General features: G+C 46.5%; 1 protein-coding gene across 1 annotated transcript in view; it reads left to right on the top strand.

Moving 5' to 3' along the window:
- The window catches only part of COL23A1 (collagen type XXIII alpha 1 chain), a 190,774-nt gene that overhangs the window by 145,291 nt on the left and 27,585 nt on the right, over window positions 1-17,898 (top strand). The window contains exon 4 of the mRNA XM_026858064.1: window positions 1,823-1,850. Coding sequence (XP_026713865.1) covers window positions 1,823-1,850 — 28 coding nt within the window. The remainder of the gene's footprint in view (window positions 1-1,822; window positions 1,851-17,898) is intronic.

Raw genomic sequence — 17,898 nt, 5'->3', positions numbered from 1 at the left:
CCCCCCCCCCCCTCCCCGCCCTGTCCTTGCCCTTCTTTAAAAGGCAACTCCTGGTTTAGTTGGTTTTTTTTTTTTTAAAAAAAAAAAATACTGCATTTTTAGCATAAGCAGTATTTGCCAGAAACTTCTTTAAACATAATATATAATAAAAGTTCTAGAACCCACAGAACCACAATATTATTTTATTTCAACAGTACTGTATTTAACTCTATTAGTTTCTTCTGGTTTTTGATTTTGTCCATAAGGAATTGATTACATCTTACATGCACAGCATCGCATTCTGCTAAAACTATATCCTCATTCTGTTGTTCCCTAGTAGCAGTTGTTCTGGTATTTTATTTTTTGGCTGTCATAAGCTAGTTGTGTATATGAAATTATTAGAATTTGTGGTACAGGATTTGTGGCTGTTGGATGATTTATCGTCCTGTCTGTGAGTAAGGGGTATTCTGCTCACATGTGCTATAAAACCTCTGTTTCGGAGGGTATTAAAATCACATGCTGGGTAGGAAATTTCTACAATTGAAGGATAGACTTACCACAGACTGTAATTAAACATTTACAGTCCCAGATATTAACAAACACTTTATGTATTAGCATGCTGGCTGGCGAACTCACCAGCGAGCGAGGGCTGGGAGTTACAAGTGTTTCCTATTTATCTGTGTGTGCTCCAGTGCCATACGTCTCCATAAAAATCTCACTGTACGCTTTATCCCAAGACTAATTTGTTAAATAGGTGGCTGTTGAAGTCAGTGTTGTTTCTGGATGGATCCATAGGGCTGCAGGAGGCATTAAAAGCTGCAGGGGCACTTAGGAAGACGGGAGAACCCCCGTCCATGGCATGTAGGGGGCTGCCAGAGCTATTTCATGCCGTAAGAAATGTATGAATCTGACTGTGCATCCGCAGCATGCTGACATAACCTATGTTCATGGTAGCAGATGACATTGCTGTACCAGACACACGCTTTACTGCCTACTTGTGTACCAGCTAATACTTAACAGCTCCTTCCTGGGAATCTGCCTTACGTCTGGCCTGCAGCAGGCTCCTCTGCTGTAGCTCACCGTATGTTTAATGGCAGCTAGAGCTCTAGATGCCTTTGGGACACCCCCCTGCCTAAGGAGAGTAGAAAAGGTGAAATATCCTGAATGGGTTGTGGTTTATTCCGCTGATCTTGCGGGTGTTGCTGGTAACTTCAGTAAGGTCCTTCCCCGCGGCTTTTCTTTTTGCTTCATTGCAAACTAAAGCAAAGCTTAGAGGTGAGCTGGGAGAGCTGCATCCTCTGAGGAAGTCAATGGATCTAAGAGGGGGAAAACCTTCATTGAATCAAGTTTTAAAAAGAGGGGGGAAAAAAAAGTAGAGTTAAGAAAACAGGAGTTTGAAGCCCAGTGATCGCTCCTGGGGGTGTCCTGGCTGCTGGCTCAGCTGTGTCACAGCTTCCCCGGCCTCTCCCCAGCACCTGGGTGTTCCCGTAGCTCTCGGTGCCCACGTCCCAGGGCAGGTTTGTGGCCAGGACCTAGTGGGTACCATGCACATCCCTGGTTTGGGGGCAGCAGGGGCTGAGCACGGGCAGCAGAGATGGGTGTGAGTGGGCAAAAGCCTTGGTAAGTAGCTAAAGAGAAGCACAAGATCAAAATCTGGTGGAAATATGCTGTATGTGCGGCCTTTCTGATAGGAAAATTGCCCTGAGGGGGTTTCTCTGAAGAAAGTTTAGTCCTGGGGTTGTCTGGGGAGCCGATGGCCCCGTCTCCTGCCTGCTGCTACATGTTGTCATGCTGCTACGGGTGAATTGACTGATTTGTTATCTCACTTGTTCCCCCACCACAGGGGCAGTCAGGACGTGACGGTTACCCGGTAACTCTGCTATTCCTTTTATTTTTATTCTCTTCTAATCTGCACTCCATGGTCCTCTCCATCTTTTCCATGGCACTAAATTTTTTTTTTTTTTTTTTTTTTTTTTCTCCCCTTCTTCCCTCCTCCTTCAGCAGTGATAGCTTTTGAGGGATTTAGTCTTAAAACTAAGGAGCCTGGGCAATATTCTCCATTAATGTTTATGGGGCTGAATTACTTGAGCCGTTTCATGGTATTATTTACGCTCTTGCCTAAGAGTTCACTGGACTGCAAGGTTAGTGAAGGCTTTAGGGTTTGTCCCACTCACAGCTGTAGGTGGCGAAGTTTGGGGATGCCAGTAAAAGAGCTTCAGGTGTTGATAAGTCCTCATTTGCCCATCTCTGGGAGCAGGGGTGTCCTGCTGAGCCTGTCAGCGAGGATTTTGCAGAGGTTTGGAAGAGGAGGAGGAAGGGTAGTTCTGGAGTCGCTGCCCTTCCCTATGGGCACCCCAGAAGTGTTTCTGTGTTAGAGGGAGGTGTCTTCTGGGGGTGAAATAAAGCTAGTAACTTGGAGTTGTTAAAGGCTCTGAGCTGCTTTCTGCGGGAGGAGGGAGAACTTGTTCTGGCCACATCCCAAGCTGCAGCCTCCCGGCTGCCCCCCGTAGTCCCCATCAGTGCACTTGGATGGCCGCAGTGCTCCGGCTCCAAGGGGCTCCGTGGCTTGTCAGGGAGGGACTCCCGTGCCATGCGCTCCGTGTGATGGGTTGCTAAAAATCACCGTGTAGATCCTCTGTGTTTGCAGCACATTTCCAGCTCTGTTCCTGCTTTTTGAGTGGGTGCAGTGAGTCCTGCCCCGCCTGATGCTCTGGAAGGGGCTTCTTCCCTATTTGCCTTGTTGTTATTTATAAGGTGAACAAAAGTAATTAACCTTCTCCTTTGTATGGCTGATGCTTTTTTTTTTTTTAAATACCCTAAAGGAGTTTGTTAGGAAAACTCACTCCGTGTCTCCACCACCTCATGAGCTGGCTTGGTTCCCCCTGAATGCCCTTAAACCATGGAAACATCTGTTGAGTTTTCTGTGTGTGATGGACTTGGAACTGAAGGGAGGAGGATTGGAAGGGAAATAGAGCTGTGTTCAGTTTTCATTTTCCCCGGACACCTGTGACCCTCCCTGGGGAAGACATCACCGTTTCCCCAGCAGCACCATCCCCAGAAGGGGAGAGCTGTGAGATGAGGTTAGTTTTATAGGACAAGCCTGTTTTGCCATTGCATCCGTGATGTGAAAGCACTTGGGGCTCCACCAGTTGATTTGAGTAAATTAAGTTTAGGATGAGGGGAAATGGGTGGAAAACCTGCCAGCAAATGGGGCTGCTGATTTTCATGGGAGTGAGGGGCCCAGCGCGGTGGTTTGTCTCCCTCAGGCGGTACCTACCCGCAGCAGCCCCCCGGGACCCCCCAGAACCCACCGGCACCCCCTGGGATGGGGCTGCAGCACCCATGGGGTGCATGGCCAAGCTAGGCCCCAGAAGAGGTGCTGGAGCAAGGAGGTTACATACTCATGCACAAGCAGTTTGTTGGAAATGAAAACTTTAATTAATTAGAAATGAAAATGGGAGAGTTTGCTCTAATTGGGCTGTTTAATGGCAGTTTTAGGGTGGTTTTCTGCTCTTGCAGGATGTGGCTAACCACTGCTAGAGTAGCAGTGCCTGTGGCAGGTTTTCCCCCTTCCTTCTTTTCTGTGTCAGTCATACTCTGGCAGAGCTTGTGCGTGTGGTTTAGTTGCAGAGCTCTGAACACCAGAAACGCTGGGAGGAAATATGGAATTTTCCTTGGGACAGAGCATCATCCCCAGCACTGTGCCTGTCCCAGCTCCTGGTGAGTGATTTTGGTGCTGCTCTGGCTCTCCTGGGTGTGGTGTTGGTGCCTGGCAGTGGCCTGCTGCCACATCTGCACTGGGAAAGTGGTGTTAATGTCGCCGAAAGGCTTTTTTTTCCTCCCCTCTCCTTCCCCCAGGACCTGCAGTCCAGGCGAGCTGTGCAGCTGGTCTTATTCCTGACTTTGCAAAACTGACTGAGCCAAACCCAGCAAACACTGAATTACTACACCTGTATGGTTGTGGCTACGCTATCTGATAAGGAGGTGACAATAATTGCACTTCTAAGGCAATACGTATACCCGAAGAAGGAGGAAACTAAACATAAAGCCAGTCTGAGTCTCTTATTCAACAGAAGCACGTAGACAGGCTTTATTACCTCCCGTTCCGTAGTCAAATTGATGTAATTATTCAGTCCCCTTCAGGGTGATCAAATAAGCTCCTGTTTCAGGAGGTGGATATGTACAAATGCAGAAGTAAGGAGTGGATGTTGAACAGTGTTTGGTGTCAGAGGTAGGTGTGGTCCCACGTGCATCTCTTGGCCAGCGGTGCTTTGAGTTTATTTGTGAGCTGTGGGGGTATAACCAAGCTGCAAGCTTTAAAGGGCTGAAGTGATCCAGAGCCCTGGAGACAGGGCCCAAAGAGAAAACAGCTTTTATAAGATGCTTTCAATATTTTGGTAGTTAACATCTTAAGAGGAGGGGGTTGTGCCCTACAGTAAAACTTTACAGCAGAAACAGTTTCTTCTTTATGAAGTTCTGTAGGTTCATTATTATTTTTTAAATCCCAGCGAGGATTTAGTTTCTCTTTTTTAGGCGTATGCCATATCCTACTAACATTACCATAATAGCTATGAAGAATATTGGGTTTTGTTGCTTTTCTGGGCTTGTTTGACTTAGTTTTGATACCCCAGTGAACATGGATCACAGCACGTAGCTCAGCCTGAATTTCAGTGTAGGTTCCTATGGGCTAAGGGCTGCATGGATCGGTCTCTCTTCTCTTTCCCCAGTAACTTTTGAACTTGACCCATTTCAGCCAAATTTGACAGAAGGACAAAGACTGTGCAGATAATTAGTTTAATGTGAACTTTTGATATTAGGGGCAGGTTAAGGAAAAAAGAGCCTTTCTGATATCCATGGTGAGGCACGAGCTCACGCTGCCATACGCGTGCCTTCGTCGTATCGGCTGCTTCAGAGGTTGCCTGAAGATTGTCCTTTCTGAAATGTTCTGTTTCTTTTTAAATTGCAGCGCTAGGGAGGCTTTTAAAACATTTCTGACCCCCAGGGCAATAATGTAATCTATTCTGGGGATTTTCTAACAGATGAGGAAAGCTGATGTTGGAAGGATGAAACTTGGGCTGCCAGATTTGTAACTGCATTTAACGAATAATGAAATGGCAACACAAAAACTCTGCTCTCCACTTACACACGGTGGAAACTGCATTTGGCCCAGGTTGGGCAGAGGTGGCTCCTGTGGGCTTGCCTGGACCCAAGTGACAGGTGAACAATGCAGAAGGCTGTGACTTGCCCTGCTTCTCACTTTAGTTGCTGAGAGACCCCTGCTTTTGGGGGGCAGAAGGGTCTTGGAGAGCCAATCTAAGAGCCATTATCTTGAACATCATTTGGGTTCTGCAGGACCTTGAATGTGAGTCCGTGTGTGTGAGTGCTCTCTAGAGAGCTGAGGGCAGAGGAAGGCAGAAGATATATTTACTGTCCAAAATACCTGCAATTTTTTTTTTTTCTTGGCTGTGTAATTTGCACAAGGTAACAGTGGCAGTGTGATCATCATAAGCTCCTGTGTTTTGGGGTGCAAATATTCCGAGTCTGAGAGCCTGTCTTGCACCCCCTGAGCTTGCAAGGATGCAAATGAAGTCAGTAGGGATGCTTTTACTCTTTTTGATGCCAAAACACTCATCTTGGAAGTCCTTTTCAAATAAAAGCACCTAAAACACCATCTGGGAGGAAGCAGAGTGCTTTACCCCAAAGGTGGAGGAGACCCAGCAGGTCACTTCTCTCATCTGACATCTGCATGGTCCTTCTTGCAGGACACCATGATGTTCCTCTGGCTTTTTGTGCTGGTGAGCTGGAGTAACACGTAGATGTGTAGGGGATGGTGTCCTGGGGTGAACTGGCAACATTAGTAACTGAAAACTATAGGATAAATTATTATTTTGTACAGAAATCCCAGAATAATTGGTAATTACAGACTGATTACAGTGCTCAGTTGATTCATTAGAGACGTAGTGGTCTCTATAAAATGCTGAAAAATATGTGCAGTTCAGGAGAGAAAATGACAGTTTTCTAGACAAGGTCCTGAGCAACCTAATCTACCTTTGGTTGGCCCTGCGTGGTGGTGTTGCTGTGTTTGCAAGCCCCTGCTCGGGGATTGTGGGTGTGGTGGTGGAGCCCTGGTTGTCCTCGCTCCAGGCTTTACAGGGGTCCAAGTGTGTGCTGAGGTCTCCCTGCTGCTGAGGAGGGCCACCAGCTGTTGCAGGAGGGCCACCAGCCGCTGCAGTTTTAACTGCTGGTGCTTCCCCATCGCCAGCTTTTCCGAAGAGATGACAGCAGCCTTTATATCGGATTGACGAGGAAAATTTGGGTGACGCCTTTAGGCTTTGCCAAAAGACTACCCGCCCCATCTCCAAACTGAAGCACAGCCCCAAATTTGAGCTCGGGTTTGCATGAGGGCACGCTGGAGCAGAGGAAAAGCAGATGTGCGGCCGCCGCGACGATGGGAAATGTGTTTCTTGTTGGGCAGAACCAGGCGTTGGGACCAGGATCCCCTGGGACTTGTCCCGAGCCATGGCTTTCTGAGGCCGGGAGCATCTGTGCTGCAGAGTGGTTCCCCTCGATGTGCTGTCAGTGCGTCAGTGTGTCGGGGGGCATTTGCCCTCATAAAGCTGGGAGGGGAGCAGAGGAACTGGCTGAGCAGAGGGCTGATGCAGCGGGGCTTTCGGCTGCTTACGTTAGCAGGGCAAGCAGCTGCATCTGGGTAGGAGGAAAAAAGAGAAAATGAGGAGCAGATGGAAGAGCTGAACTGCGAGTAGGCTTTGCAGCTGACCTTTCAGCGCAGGCAGATCTTCCCATTATGTAGCTGTTTAACGGAGACAAATAACGTATGGAGGGGAGAAGCAGTGGTTGGGTGATGCTTTTAGCAGCCTTGACCCTGTCCTTTCCCCTGCCCCACACAGGGATGGCTTTCTACTTGCCTTCAAACTACTCAGCTGTCCACCTACATGGTATTTCATCTCTTTCCCAGTGAGATGCTGCATTTGTGGCTCACCAGAACCCGTTTTCTTCCCTCTTCCCATTTACTGGAGAGGCCTTTTGAAGCTAGAGTCTCTGTTTCTTGAGAGTTTCCTCCGCCTGTGCTACTCGTCCCTCCCTAAAATTGGTCTCTGCTATGCCGCTACGTGACATCCCGAATGGAGGCTTGTCACTTCAAGTGGGAAGAAACCAAAAGAATGAAGTTGATTAATGAGGGGAATTACTTCATGTGCATGTCTTCATTAATAAAAAGCAGAGCAGGGAAGAGGCTTTGCAGGAAAAAAAAAAAAGTATGATATGAAACAGAGTTCTCTTCTATTTTATACATTTTCCTCTGAATATTAGCATCTATTTTTAGTTGAGCAGCGTGTTATTCATTTCATTTATCTGGCATATAACGGTTGCCTTCTGAATTTTGTAAATCACTCATGTTGCCTAAAAGAGCCCAGGCATTGTCCTGCCTGTCTGTCTCAACAGTGGGAACTCTTTGGGACGGCGGGGAGTAAAGGGTTTCAAATTCTGCCTGCTTAAAAGTAATGCAGGTTGTTACTCAAAATAATTCAGTATTGAGTAGTAGCATCACTGTCTGATGATGGGTAACTACACCAATATAATCAATTAATGGACTTAATGGTAAAGGAGATAACACAGGCATTGCTCAATGCTGGCACACCTTTTGGGGAATAATTGCACAGTCAAAATGTAAATATTCTTGTACAGGCCATTCTCATGTATTTAAAGTTCACCTCACCTTCAGCTGTTGGAGAAAAGCAGTTCAGCATCTTCAGAAACTTTATTTTGGGAGCCCTGCACAGTGAGCTAGTACCTTCCTTTGGCTAGAGTGTTGTAAATCCAGAGTTACCCACTGAAGTCAGCTGTAATGCCTGTAGCCAGAAATCAACTGTAAGGATGATAAACTCTGTTTTTAATTAATTTTCAAAACATAAAGTGAAGCCAAATGCTTTTTCTGAGCTGATGTCTGGGAGAGGGTTTGGAGGAGCACATGTAATAGGGAAGGAAGTTGGTTCCTTGACTTGCATGACCCCAGTGCAGTGGAGCAGCGTGACAGGGGCTTTGGTGGCAGCTCTAGACCTTGGCCATAACCAACACTCAGCAGTTAAGTATTTCAGTTAGTGTAGATAACTGAGCAAGGGAAAGTCTGTGAAAGCTGTTTGTGTGTGACCCATAAATGTATTATGAATGCAGACAGGCTGATGTGTGGGAAATGAGGAACACGTGCCCAAGCCCATTCCTGGTGGCAGTTCCTCTGTCCTGTTGTGGTGCCTCAGAGTTTACCAGAAAGCTCCAAGACGTGCACTTAGCCAGGCGCTTTGGAAACGGCGACACCAGAAAACCAGATGTGACATTAATAATAAACTGTTTTTACAGGAGAACTGTAGACGTAACTTTGGATTTGGACTGCCTGATGACTCGATGATTTGTCTCCATCAATGCAATTATCTCCAAGTCCTGCTTGGGCACGCTCAGGGTGCAGCCTGGGAGAGTCGCAGAAGGAGCCGTGTGTAGCTCAGGGTTGTTCCGTGCCCAAACCAGAGCATCAGGCAGTGGTTTAACTCTTCAGGAGGGCTGCCAGAAATCCCATGTGAGATATGGGAGACCACAGTATGTGGTCAGATCTCATGGGCTGCCAGGAAGAGCGTGTGGATCTCAGACTTTTCCTGTTTTTTCACAGTAGGCGGATGCTTTCCAGACCCTGGGTGGTAGCGCATGCATGGACACGGAGTGCTTGTACATTGCATGGGTGTTTTGGTTGGTTGTGCATGCACAGAATTTAAAAATTTCATATTTAACATCTGGCATCGCTAGACTTGAAATATTTTCAAATACTGTGTCATGTGATTGGCATCCATTCCCAAAATGAAGGCTTCTGTTGGTAAGCGGGCTATTTAGTTTTCTTAGCTAGGTTCATCAGGGTCATAACTGTAACTTGGGGTTCAGTCCTGTGTTTGTTCTGGTGAGTATCTTCACTCATAAATATTCAGACTTCAAGGAGCGTCTCCTGTGAAGTAAGTAATTTGCACGCATACTTCTCCCAGTAAGCGCCCAAAAGGCAGAAGTAACAAACATTCATTTTAAAAGGCAAACTTTGTAGTTCTAGTCTTTTTCATTTTATTTTAATATCAGTTTTGTGGCCAATTCACGTAATTATTTGCCTAGAGGGGAAAACATCTTTAAGCAGGGAAAGCAGATCCACTGTATTTTCCTCCTACATCCGTTTACTGGCTCTCTGATGTGGAGACAACAATGATTTTGTAAAGACCAGCTCACATGGCAGCAGTTTATTTTTCTTTTGATTTAGAGGTAATTCTTCCACAGGGAAAATAAAAAGTTGTCTTATATCCCACCCAGTAGAGAAATTGCAGATGCATTTGTTTATCTTCTGCTCTTACAGTGTTTCTGTCCAGGGAGAGGAGAGGGTCTGGTGAAGGTGCCGACGACGAGGGCAAGAACTTTTCTGCCCAAACTGCCCAGACAGATTTTGGATATGGGGCACGAGCAGCTTTTCGGGTGATGGCTTGGACACAGCTGGCCACCTTATCCTGAGCTGGTTCGTGCAAGGAGGGGCTTGGTGATGAGGGTGACAGTGAGGATAGATGGTGGAAAAGGTCCTTCACCGCTCAACGTCTGGTTGAAACAGGGATTTGTTTTCTGGCTTCTTGTGTTGCTTTTCCGCTGGGTCCCTGCTTCGAGTGCAGCTGGTAGATCTGCATCTGTTTCGAGTGCATTTGGGCACAGGCACATGGTACTGAGGCTTGGCTTGTAGGCAGAGGAAAACTGAGAAAAACCAAGAAGTTTGCTTATTAACCACAAGAGAGGTAATCCAAACAGCAGCTGTCAACCAGGGATGGTACTGGTAGGGAAAGAATATAAAGGCAGTAAGAGGCTGAAGCGTTTTCTTGAAATGTCAATGTTCTTCCAAAACAATTGCTTACTGGCTTCAAAATTGCATTCCCACCACAGAGGCCATCTTCTCTCTCATAGTTGGACATTAAAAAAAATAAAAAAATAAAAAAAATCAAATCTCCAAAACCCAATTGGGCACCAAATGCTTGAAACAAGCAGTTGCACAGAACACATGGAACTCATTTAAGCCTCAGAAATTTGGGGGAAGTCGGGGGACTCTTTCTCCCATAAAAGCACTTTGTTGTTTTGGAAGAAAACTGGTGCAATGTGATGCACAGATGAGTGAGCTCTTGCTTCTGAAATGATGCTGAGCAGCAGATAAGCTGATCTGACATGCTGGGGCGCTCCTTGCAGAGCGCTGCCGGCTCAGGAATTGAGGCGGTTGCCTGCAGTGGCTCCTTCCCCTCACATCAGGAGGGGTGAACGAACCAGCTCTGTTGTGGTATTTCTTTGCATTTTATCCGAGTAACCTTGCTCACAAACCCAAGCAGTGTCCTGTGCAGCTCCAGCCCAGTATTTGCTTTCCACCCCTTTGGACCTGTGAGTGTCAGATTTGCTTCCAGGTGTTTTTCTTGAGCATCTTTGCAAAGACATCCAGTGAAACAAGGAGGAAGCCCTGCGAACAGATGGAAGGAGGTGCATCTTGTGTTTAAGGAAGAGGAGAAAAAGGTGCCTTATCTCCACAAGGTGGTTGATACAGCTAGGAAGAGAGCTGGGAACCAAAATGCTCCGGTGAGCCCACGCTAGCAATGCAAAGGAGGGGCTACACAGTAGGCATGGCCCAGAGCTGCCCCAAAAACCTTCTCAGGATAGGTTTTGGTTTTTTGGGTGGTTTTTTTTGTTTGTTTTTTTGTTTTTTGTTTTTTTTCTGGGATTTTTGTTCTGGTTTTGTTTCCCAAGGATTTCAGAAACCGTTGCAAGTGTTCGTGCCCTGTGGAAGGGAGCTGGGCTCTGGCTGTAGGGGCTGGCTGTGCACGGCCGCTGCCTGCCTGGCGGGGACCAGCCCAGCCTCCGAGGTGGCTGCTCCCTTGCAGAGCCCCCGCAGTCTGGTTTGCATTATGGATGAAGCTTTTAGCAAATTACTGCTCCTTTCTGCTCCGTTTCCATCAAAGAATGGGCAGAGGCTGCCCAGCGGTCTGAGGACAGATTTTTTTTTTTTTTTTGGAATAGAACACAGATTTCTGTTTTTTTGGTTGGTTTGTTAACACACGCTTGGCTCTTATCAGACTTCTGCTCTGCATCGTTTGCCTGACACCTCTCTTGGGGGATTTATTGCTGTCAGCTCGGACTGTGGGACGCAGTTCCCCCTGAAGAAATGTTTCAGAGGGGCCTTTAGGGGTTTGGTGAGGCTGAGCCCCGCCAGATGCTGTGGGCAATGCCTGGGGTGTGCTCAGGTGGCCTTTTTTTGAAAGAATTTTGACAGAGGGGCAAGAGCTGCCACAGCTGATAGGAGGGGGTGTCTATGGGTGAGGGGTGCTCAGCTCACCCCACGGTCCAGAGCAGCCCCGCTGGGATCCCCCCCAAGACTGGGGTCGGATGTTACACGCAGGGCCATGGTTTTCAGGGAGATGGATTTTGGGGAACCCCTATTGCTTTCCCCTGTAAAATGAAACTGGCTGAAATGAAGTTGTTCTGGCTGAACAAGGAAGAGCCTAGCTATGAGGCCATGCAGGATGGTGGCAGCAAACGCAATAGAGGAGGGAGAGAACCAAACCAGAAGATGGTTTCTAATTAAACTCTCAAAAACAATGAATTGTCCCCCAAATATTTGTACAGCCAGATACAGGGTAATACACTTACATAGGCACAAGTGGCCATGCCTCTTGCGTTTTGTGCTACACCAAACGTGTAGGATTTGGTCTGTCGAGGGAAGCCGAGTGAAAACACTGTGCAGCATCTTTTGTTACACAAGTGCCTCCTGCTGTGCTTTAAATCCAGAGCTGTCCCAAATGGGAGCTGCCACCAGTGATAGAGATTTCTCTTACCTGCTGCTCTCGTGATAAATGTGGTAGTGAAGCCTGACATTTAAAGGAGTTTTTGATCCAGGAACACGACATAATGGTAAATAAATGGCCAAGAAGACTGTAGACAAGCTGATACCCGCATGCAGAAAGCTGCGGTGCCTCGCTGCCAGCCTTGGTTAGGGTGCAGGTGCTGGCAAAGCTGATCTGGGGGGAGGTTAGAGCAGCCCTTGGGCTACCTGCCACCCTGGCCTCGGGGGGACCTGCCCTGCCAGAGGTGCTTGTGTTTGCAAAAAGGTGTTAGCTAAATCGCAAAGCTTGGATATATTTAAAGCTTAACTCATGCAATATTGGGACCTCAGTGAATGTCTCATATGTAAATGGTTCCCTTGTTAAATCTAGCAACAGGGTATTTATCAGGACTTGCTTTGGAGCTCTGCACTTTTTTGTGGTTTTGAAAATGAGGGAAGAAAAAAAAAAAAAAGGCATTTTATTGATTTACCCAGAAAACATGTTTAAAAGACCTGTATCCCTTGTGGGCCAGCCAAGCTAGTTAAGCTTCTCTGATCTCAAATATTTTTTGCTTCTATTTTTTAAACAAATATACTGATGTGTGGAATAACAAGTGTAAGTCATTTTCCAAATTAAAACACTTAGTCTCACAAACATTAAAGAGTAATCATGCCTCATCAGCATTGCTGTTTTGTGCTTATAAGAACTGCAGAAGCTATTTGATTTTTAAAAAAAAAATAAAAACTATCACCTAGTAATGAAAAACTGGGTTTCGGGTTTGCACGCAGTCGTGGACCAAAGGGGATTTTGTGTTGGACAGTACTGAAATAGCTTTTCTCAAACAAAGAAACAGAGAAAATTATTAACAAAGGCTTGTTAATAATCATGTTCATGCTGGAAAAAAAATTATTTAAGTGTAGGGCTATTCCCCTGTGCAGCAATCCCATCCCATTCTAGTGAGATCATCCATGCTAGATCGAGTTCAACATGAAGCGATCACGATTTTAATTATCTTAATGCTTAAACACAACAACTCCTAGTAGGAACGTTTTCAGTGCTGTGTCGTGCTGCAGGCTGACGCGATTTTGGGGTCTCACACTGGGGACCCCAGAGGTTGGGGTGGGGGGTGTGTGTGCAGGAGGAACTTCCCACCCAGGGCTTCTCCAGGCTCAGAGCCACTGCAGTTGTGTGTGTGCGGGATAATTCCTTGTATGACCAATTTCACATGTACAGTCTATCTTGTCACAGATATTTAAATGCTGTTATTTGGCAGGGTAAATGATTACTGTAGTAGAGGTGATATTGGATGGAGTAGAAGCTTGGGTTTTTTTTATAAGGGCTTCTGATTCTCCTGCACGGAGGACATTGAGGGAGGCAGGCGTAGCAGTAATAGAGGACAAGTACATGTCTCTTGTTCTCGATTCATTCACGGTTAGCACCAGTGGCTCTCAGCTACTATTTAGAGGACTCGCATTTCATTTCTCAGTCCCTCTTCTCTCCTTTTCCTTCAGCTGGGAAGCTCAGAGGAGCCACAGCAACCTGGCTGCCTTTTCCCACTTTCCTTGTGACGGGTCTGGCAGGGTGTGCTTGGCCGCAGCTTTTGCCAGAGTTTTCTACACATACAAAAATGTGCTGGGGAACCGCATCGCTCGCAGGCGCTGTCCTTGCGAAGATTTACAGCGTAGCCTATAGGAAAGGATGGTCCCTGCTCCCTGCCTGCACTGCAGACCCTGCTGCCTAATGACCCAGGGCCCTTCGCGGGGATACTAAAATATTGTTGTGCTCTTTTGTTCTGACACTTTCCTCCTTTTCGAATGTAAGATTTTTACCATTTTTTTTTTTTGAAACCACAGAGACAGATTGAAGGCAGCCCTATGAATTTGTTAAAAGTTTGACTGCAGGGTTCCTTCCGACCCCTGTGCTAATTTTTAGCAGAGCAGGAAACATTAAAAATAACCATGAGAGAAGATTTCCTAACTCAGAAGGATTGTCCTCTTAATAATCTCTGGCTTCGTTTTCACTAGATCTTTTTCCCCCTTAAAATTCCTGTAACGCTGCTAGAGCAAGTACATCGCTGCCGGCAGCAGTAGTGGCACTGGAGGAGGAAGGCGGAGGGTCAGTTAGCCAGGCGGGCACCGAGGCTTTCTCTGAGCAGGGGTAAGGGATGTTATTGGAAGAGCTTTTGCATGTGAATCAGAGCGTGAAGGCTCCGCATCTTCCCTTCTTATTGAACTCAAAATTGTTCCCAAGCCTTCAGCTGATCTCAGCGTTGGGTGAATCTTTTTTTTTTTTTTTCAATGAGAGGTGACACTTCAGTGCTGTATCTCAAGACATCAGAGATTCTACTGTGAAACAAAACCAAAAATAACCAGAATTTGGTTTAGAACATACCTGAATGTAGCCCCTTCCTCTGCAGTTGAAATGTTGCATGGCCAAACCAAGGCGTGCAGCAAGAGTGTGTGATGTAACAAGCTCTGCTCAAGCTCCAACGTCTTATCTGACCTGTGTCTGCATTCCCAGCATCATTGTGTAAATACATATCATTAAATAATACATCATTAATGTATACCGTAAAATACATACCATTATATAAATAATGTTCTCACCCGGGTGGTGGCAGAGGGGATGCACCACGGTTTGGGTGGTGATGCCTGCAGGAACACCATGTGCCTACGTTACTGTTTGTGAGGGGTAAAGCCAAGGCAAGTAATTGCAATTATCACTCACGCCAGCTCCCTGTCACAGCTCTCCTTGCTAACCCAGCTCCTCCCACCCTGGCAACCTGAGGGCTCCAGCCAGATGTTGCAGATATATATATTTTCTTTATCAAACTGACAGCAGTGTTTCCTCTTTTCTCTTCAAATGTGGAGGATGCCCCACAGAGCTGCGATGGCCCGGCGCCAAGTCCTTACTGGTGCGTGGTTAGAAAATGAGATCTGAGTTGGTTATCAGCTAGGAGCGGGCTCTGACATCCACCGAATGGTGTCTGTTGGGGCCACATCAGCGTCCTCTTCCTCAAAGTAACCAGCATCGATGGGTTTTGTCCCGCTTGGCTGGTGCGGTGCTGGTTTTGGTCAGAACCATGTTTTGGGGGAAGTTGATTGAATTTTCTACTTTGTCTTAAAGCATCAGGTTTTTTCCTAGGCAGAAAGTTCATCCCCTCTCTACGTGGTGAGCATTTAATTGTGTAAAGCGTGATTGCTCTGCGTGTGATTCGGAATGAAAGGCTTGTAATCGAAAGTGGGCAAAGGCATGAATGAAATTTATCCCTAGGCAAAAAGCACAGCGTGAAGCCACTGCGACGCTGTCTCTTACTTGGGTCCTGTAATGGGGCGTCCAGAAAACTCACCTTTTTCTTACACTTTGTGCTGGTTGTTTAAGTGGAAGTTATTTTTGTCCCCCCCAGTGTGAAAACTTCTATAGAGGTGGTTTTTGACTGGGGGAATTAGGGAATTAGTTGTTGTTTTCCCATTCCTTAGTTATCAAATGCACTAAAGCTCACTTTGTCTTTAATTAAAATGACATGGAGCAGAATTCAAATAAAAGAAAGTCATGATCTCAACGCATGGGTGCTCCTGAAAGTTGCAGTCAAGTAACCAAGCCCAGATTTCCGATGCTCTCTCCTACTTTGCACATCCGATGCCCTGGCTGCTCTCAGAAACCCTGCCTGTGCTCCCACAGACATTTGGCTGGGCAGGTAGAGCAGAGTCAATTAAATCTCCAGCCCAGACTAACAAAACATTTAAAAGTCTGAGTTAATCTTGTCCATTCAGCGGTGCAGCTGGCCGAGAGCTGCTTTGAAAGCCCAATGGATATTGTTTTTCTCAAGCATTAAATGCTTTCCCTCAAACAAACATCCTTTGAATAGGCCATTGTTTTTCCTTCTGGATGTCCCTTTGTGGACTGATACAAGAATAGCTAAAAGCTGATGAATTGGTATTGTGAATTTCTTAAAAAAAAAAAAAAAAAAAAAAAAAAAAAAAAAAGATTTCTGGGACTTCTACTCCTTTGAGAAGTTGAATGTGCTGCAAGTTCTCTGCTTGGGTCCCACATATTGTCCTCCGGAGGTCAGAGAGTTGCATCAGGAGCTTCAGGTGAATCACCTCAAACGATCATAGTTTGAGGGAAGAAGCTTCATGGAGCTGATGCCTTTCCCAGCTGCTATAACGTAAGGAATCAAGGTGTGATAAAGTATAGAGGGGGTGTCAGGGGAAGAAGTAGTCGTTTGGTTGTGACTGGCAAGCCTTTGCATTAACGGATGCAACTGCGTTCCTTTATATTTTTCATTACCACTACGTAGCAATTGTGTCCTGCTCCTTATGAGAAAAAATAAGCATTATGTGAACAACATAACCGATGTTTGGTCACTTCAGAAATCTCATGTGTAAAGAAATCCTCACTTCTTGTCAGGTGAAGATGGCGTGTACAGCTCCCTCAGTTCTTATAACACAGGTAGTGGTGCCCTGCCCAGGATTTACCTCTTTTCCCTATCAGAGCTGTGTTGTTTTATATTCCAAGCCCCGTCAACACAACAGACTGATTTATTCCTTATCGATGGCCAGAGCTGTGAGCTGGAAGGATGCTGTTTTTAACACAGTCCTTGGGCTTCTCTTATTCACCTTTCTCTTTTTTTGTTCAATTTCACCATCACATATTGAAGCTGAATTTAAAAAAAGGTTCACCCTAATCAGTTCCCTAAGAAATGCAAAAAACTTTGATGCTTTATTCTTGTGTTATACCGTAGTGCAGACTGCGTTTGCTTCAGTAGGTCCTCCCGGTTTACAGGGCTGCAATGCAAGATGTTTCAGCCTGGCACGTCTGCAGAAGGAGCTGGGAGGATGTGTGTGTGTCCCACACGTGTGGCCATGCAGGGCAGACATAGGAGGGAGCAGGTGCTGATCCCAAGGTACCGTTTTGCAAGTGTAGTCCTTGAATTTGCAGTAGGCGGTAACGAGCGCCAGGCTGGGTTGGGTCTGAGGTCATGGCAGCGGTCAGCTGTGCTGCCAGGACAGGACAGGGATGTACTGCCCACACAGCCCACGGCTCCCTCCGGAGTGGATCCTCGCCTAGCGAAGCACGCGTTGGAAATCTGAGAGTGAATCAGGCGTCGGAGGGCTTTGCTGACTCACAACCATCGTGCCATGCCTCTTCAGGAGTGCTTTGCAGGGCTGAGCCTTCTTTGGGTTTAAATAAGGAAAGGGTTTAAGTCTTTGGGCAGCAGGTCATGGATCAGTGGAAATGCTGCTCTGGGATGTACTGAAACTGTCGGGTTTTAAACACTTCTTTGCATCCCAAAGTGCCTGTGCTGACAGCAGGGGCAGCTTTGGCTTTGTCTGTGGTCCTTAGAGCACCCGTGCTTCCTCTCCCCACATGCATTCTTTCTGAAAAACAAGGTTTCCTATGGTCCAACACGTTCAGTGGCTTCATGTTAGTTAAGGGCTGTATGCCAAAGACAACGGGGAAATATCCATTTATCGTGTTGATTTACCATGCGCTCCTGCAGCAACCCTAGAAAGGGGGGACCTGGGGAAGAACTGGGGTTGACCAAGTGCTTGATCATGCAAATGCAAGCACGTTCCCAGCTTTGTATCAGTGCACATGAGCAGAACATGTAGTTATCAGCCCGCAGGGCAGATGCGCCCGTTCTTCCTCCACAGCAAGACACCCCTCCTCATCACTGAGACTGGCCATTATGGGCTGAGGGTGATAGCTGATTCCCACATCTTGGGTGAAACGGTAGAGTTTTAGCAAGTCCTTTTGCAAAAACAAAAGGTTCAGATCTGAGGTTGATGTGAAGCACGCCCGGGACCTGCTCAGTTTAAGTAAATCAGGCATGTTTTACCGCTGCTCTTTTAGTCTTTAAAAACCTCAAGGCGTCCCGAGCGCTGTGCTAGAGCAGTGTCACCTTATCCCTGTCACTAATCCTGTCGCTTCCTTTCATGCTCCTTCGTACTCTGCAAATGGTTTGACACCTTTTACTGTACTTCTGTGAAACCTTCCTGCTGGATTGCATGGATGAAGGATTAGGTATACAAGT

The sequence above is a fragment of the Athene cunicularia genome (genome assembly GCF_003259725.1).
Source record: "Athene cunicularia isolate RWA chromosome 13 unlocalized genomic scaffold, athCun1 chr13_part1, whole genome shotgun sequence".
Lineage (NCBI taxonomy): Eukaryota > Metazoa > Chordata > Aves > Strigiformes > Strigidae > Athene > Athene cunicularia.
Note: the sequence above shows the minus strand (reverse complement) of the source record. Positions and strands in the feature narration are given on the sequence as shown.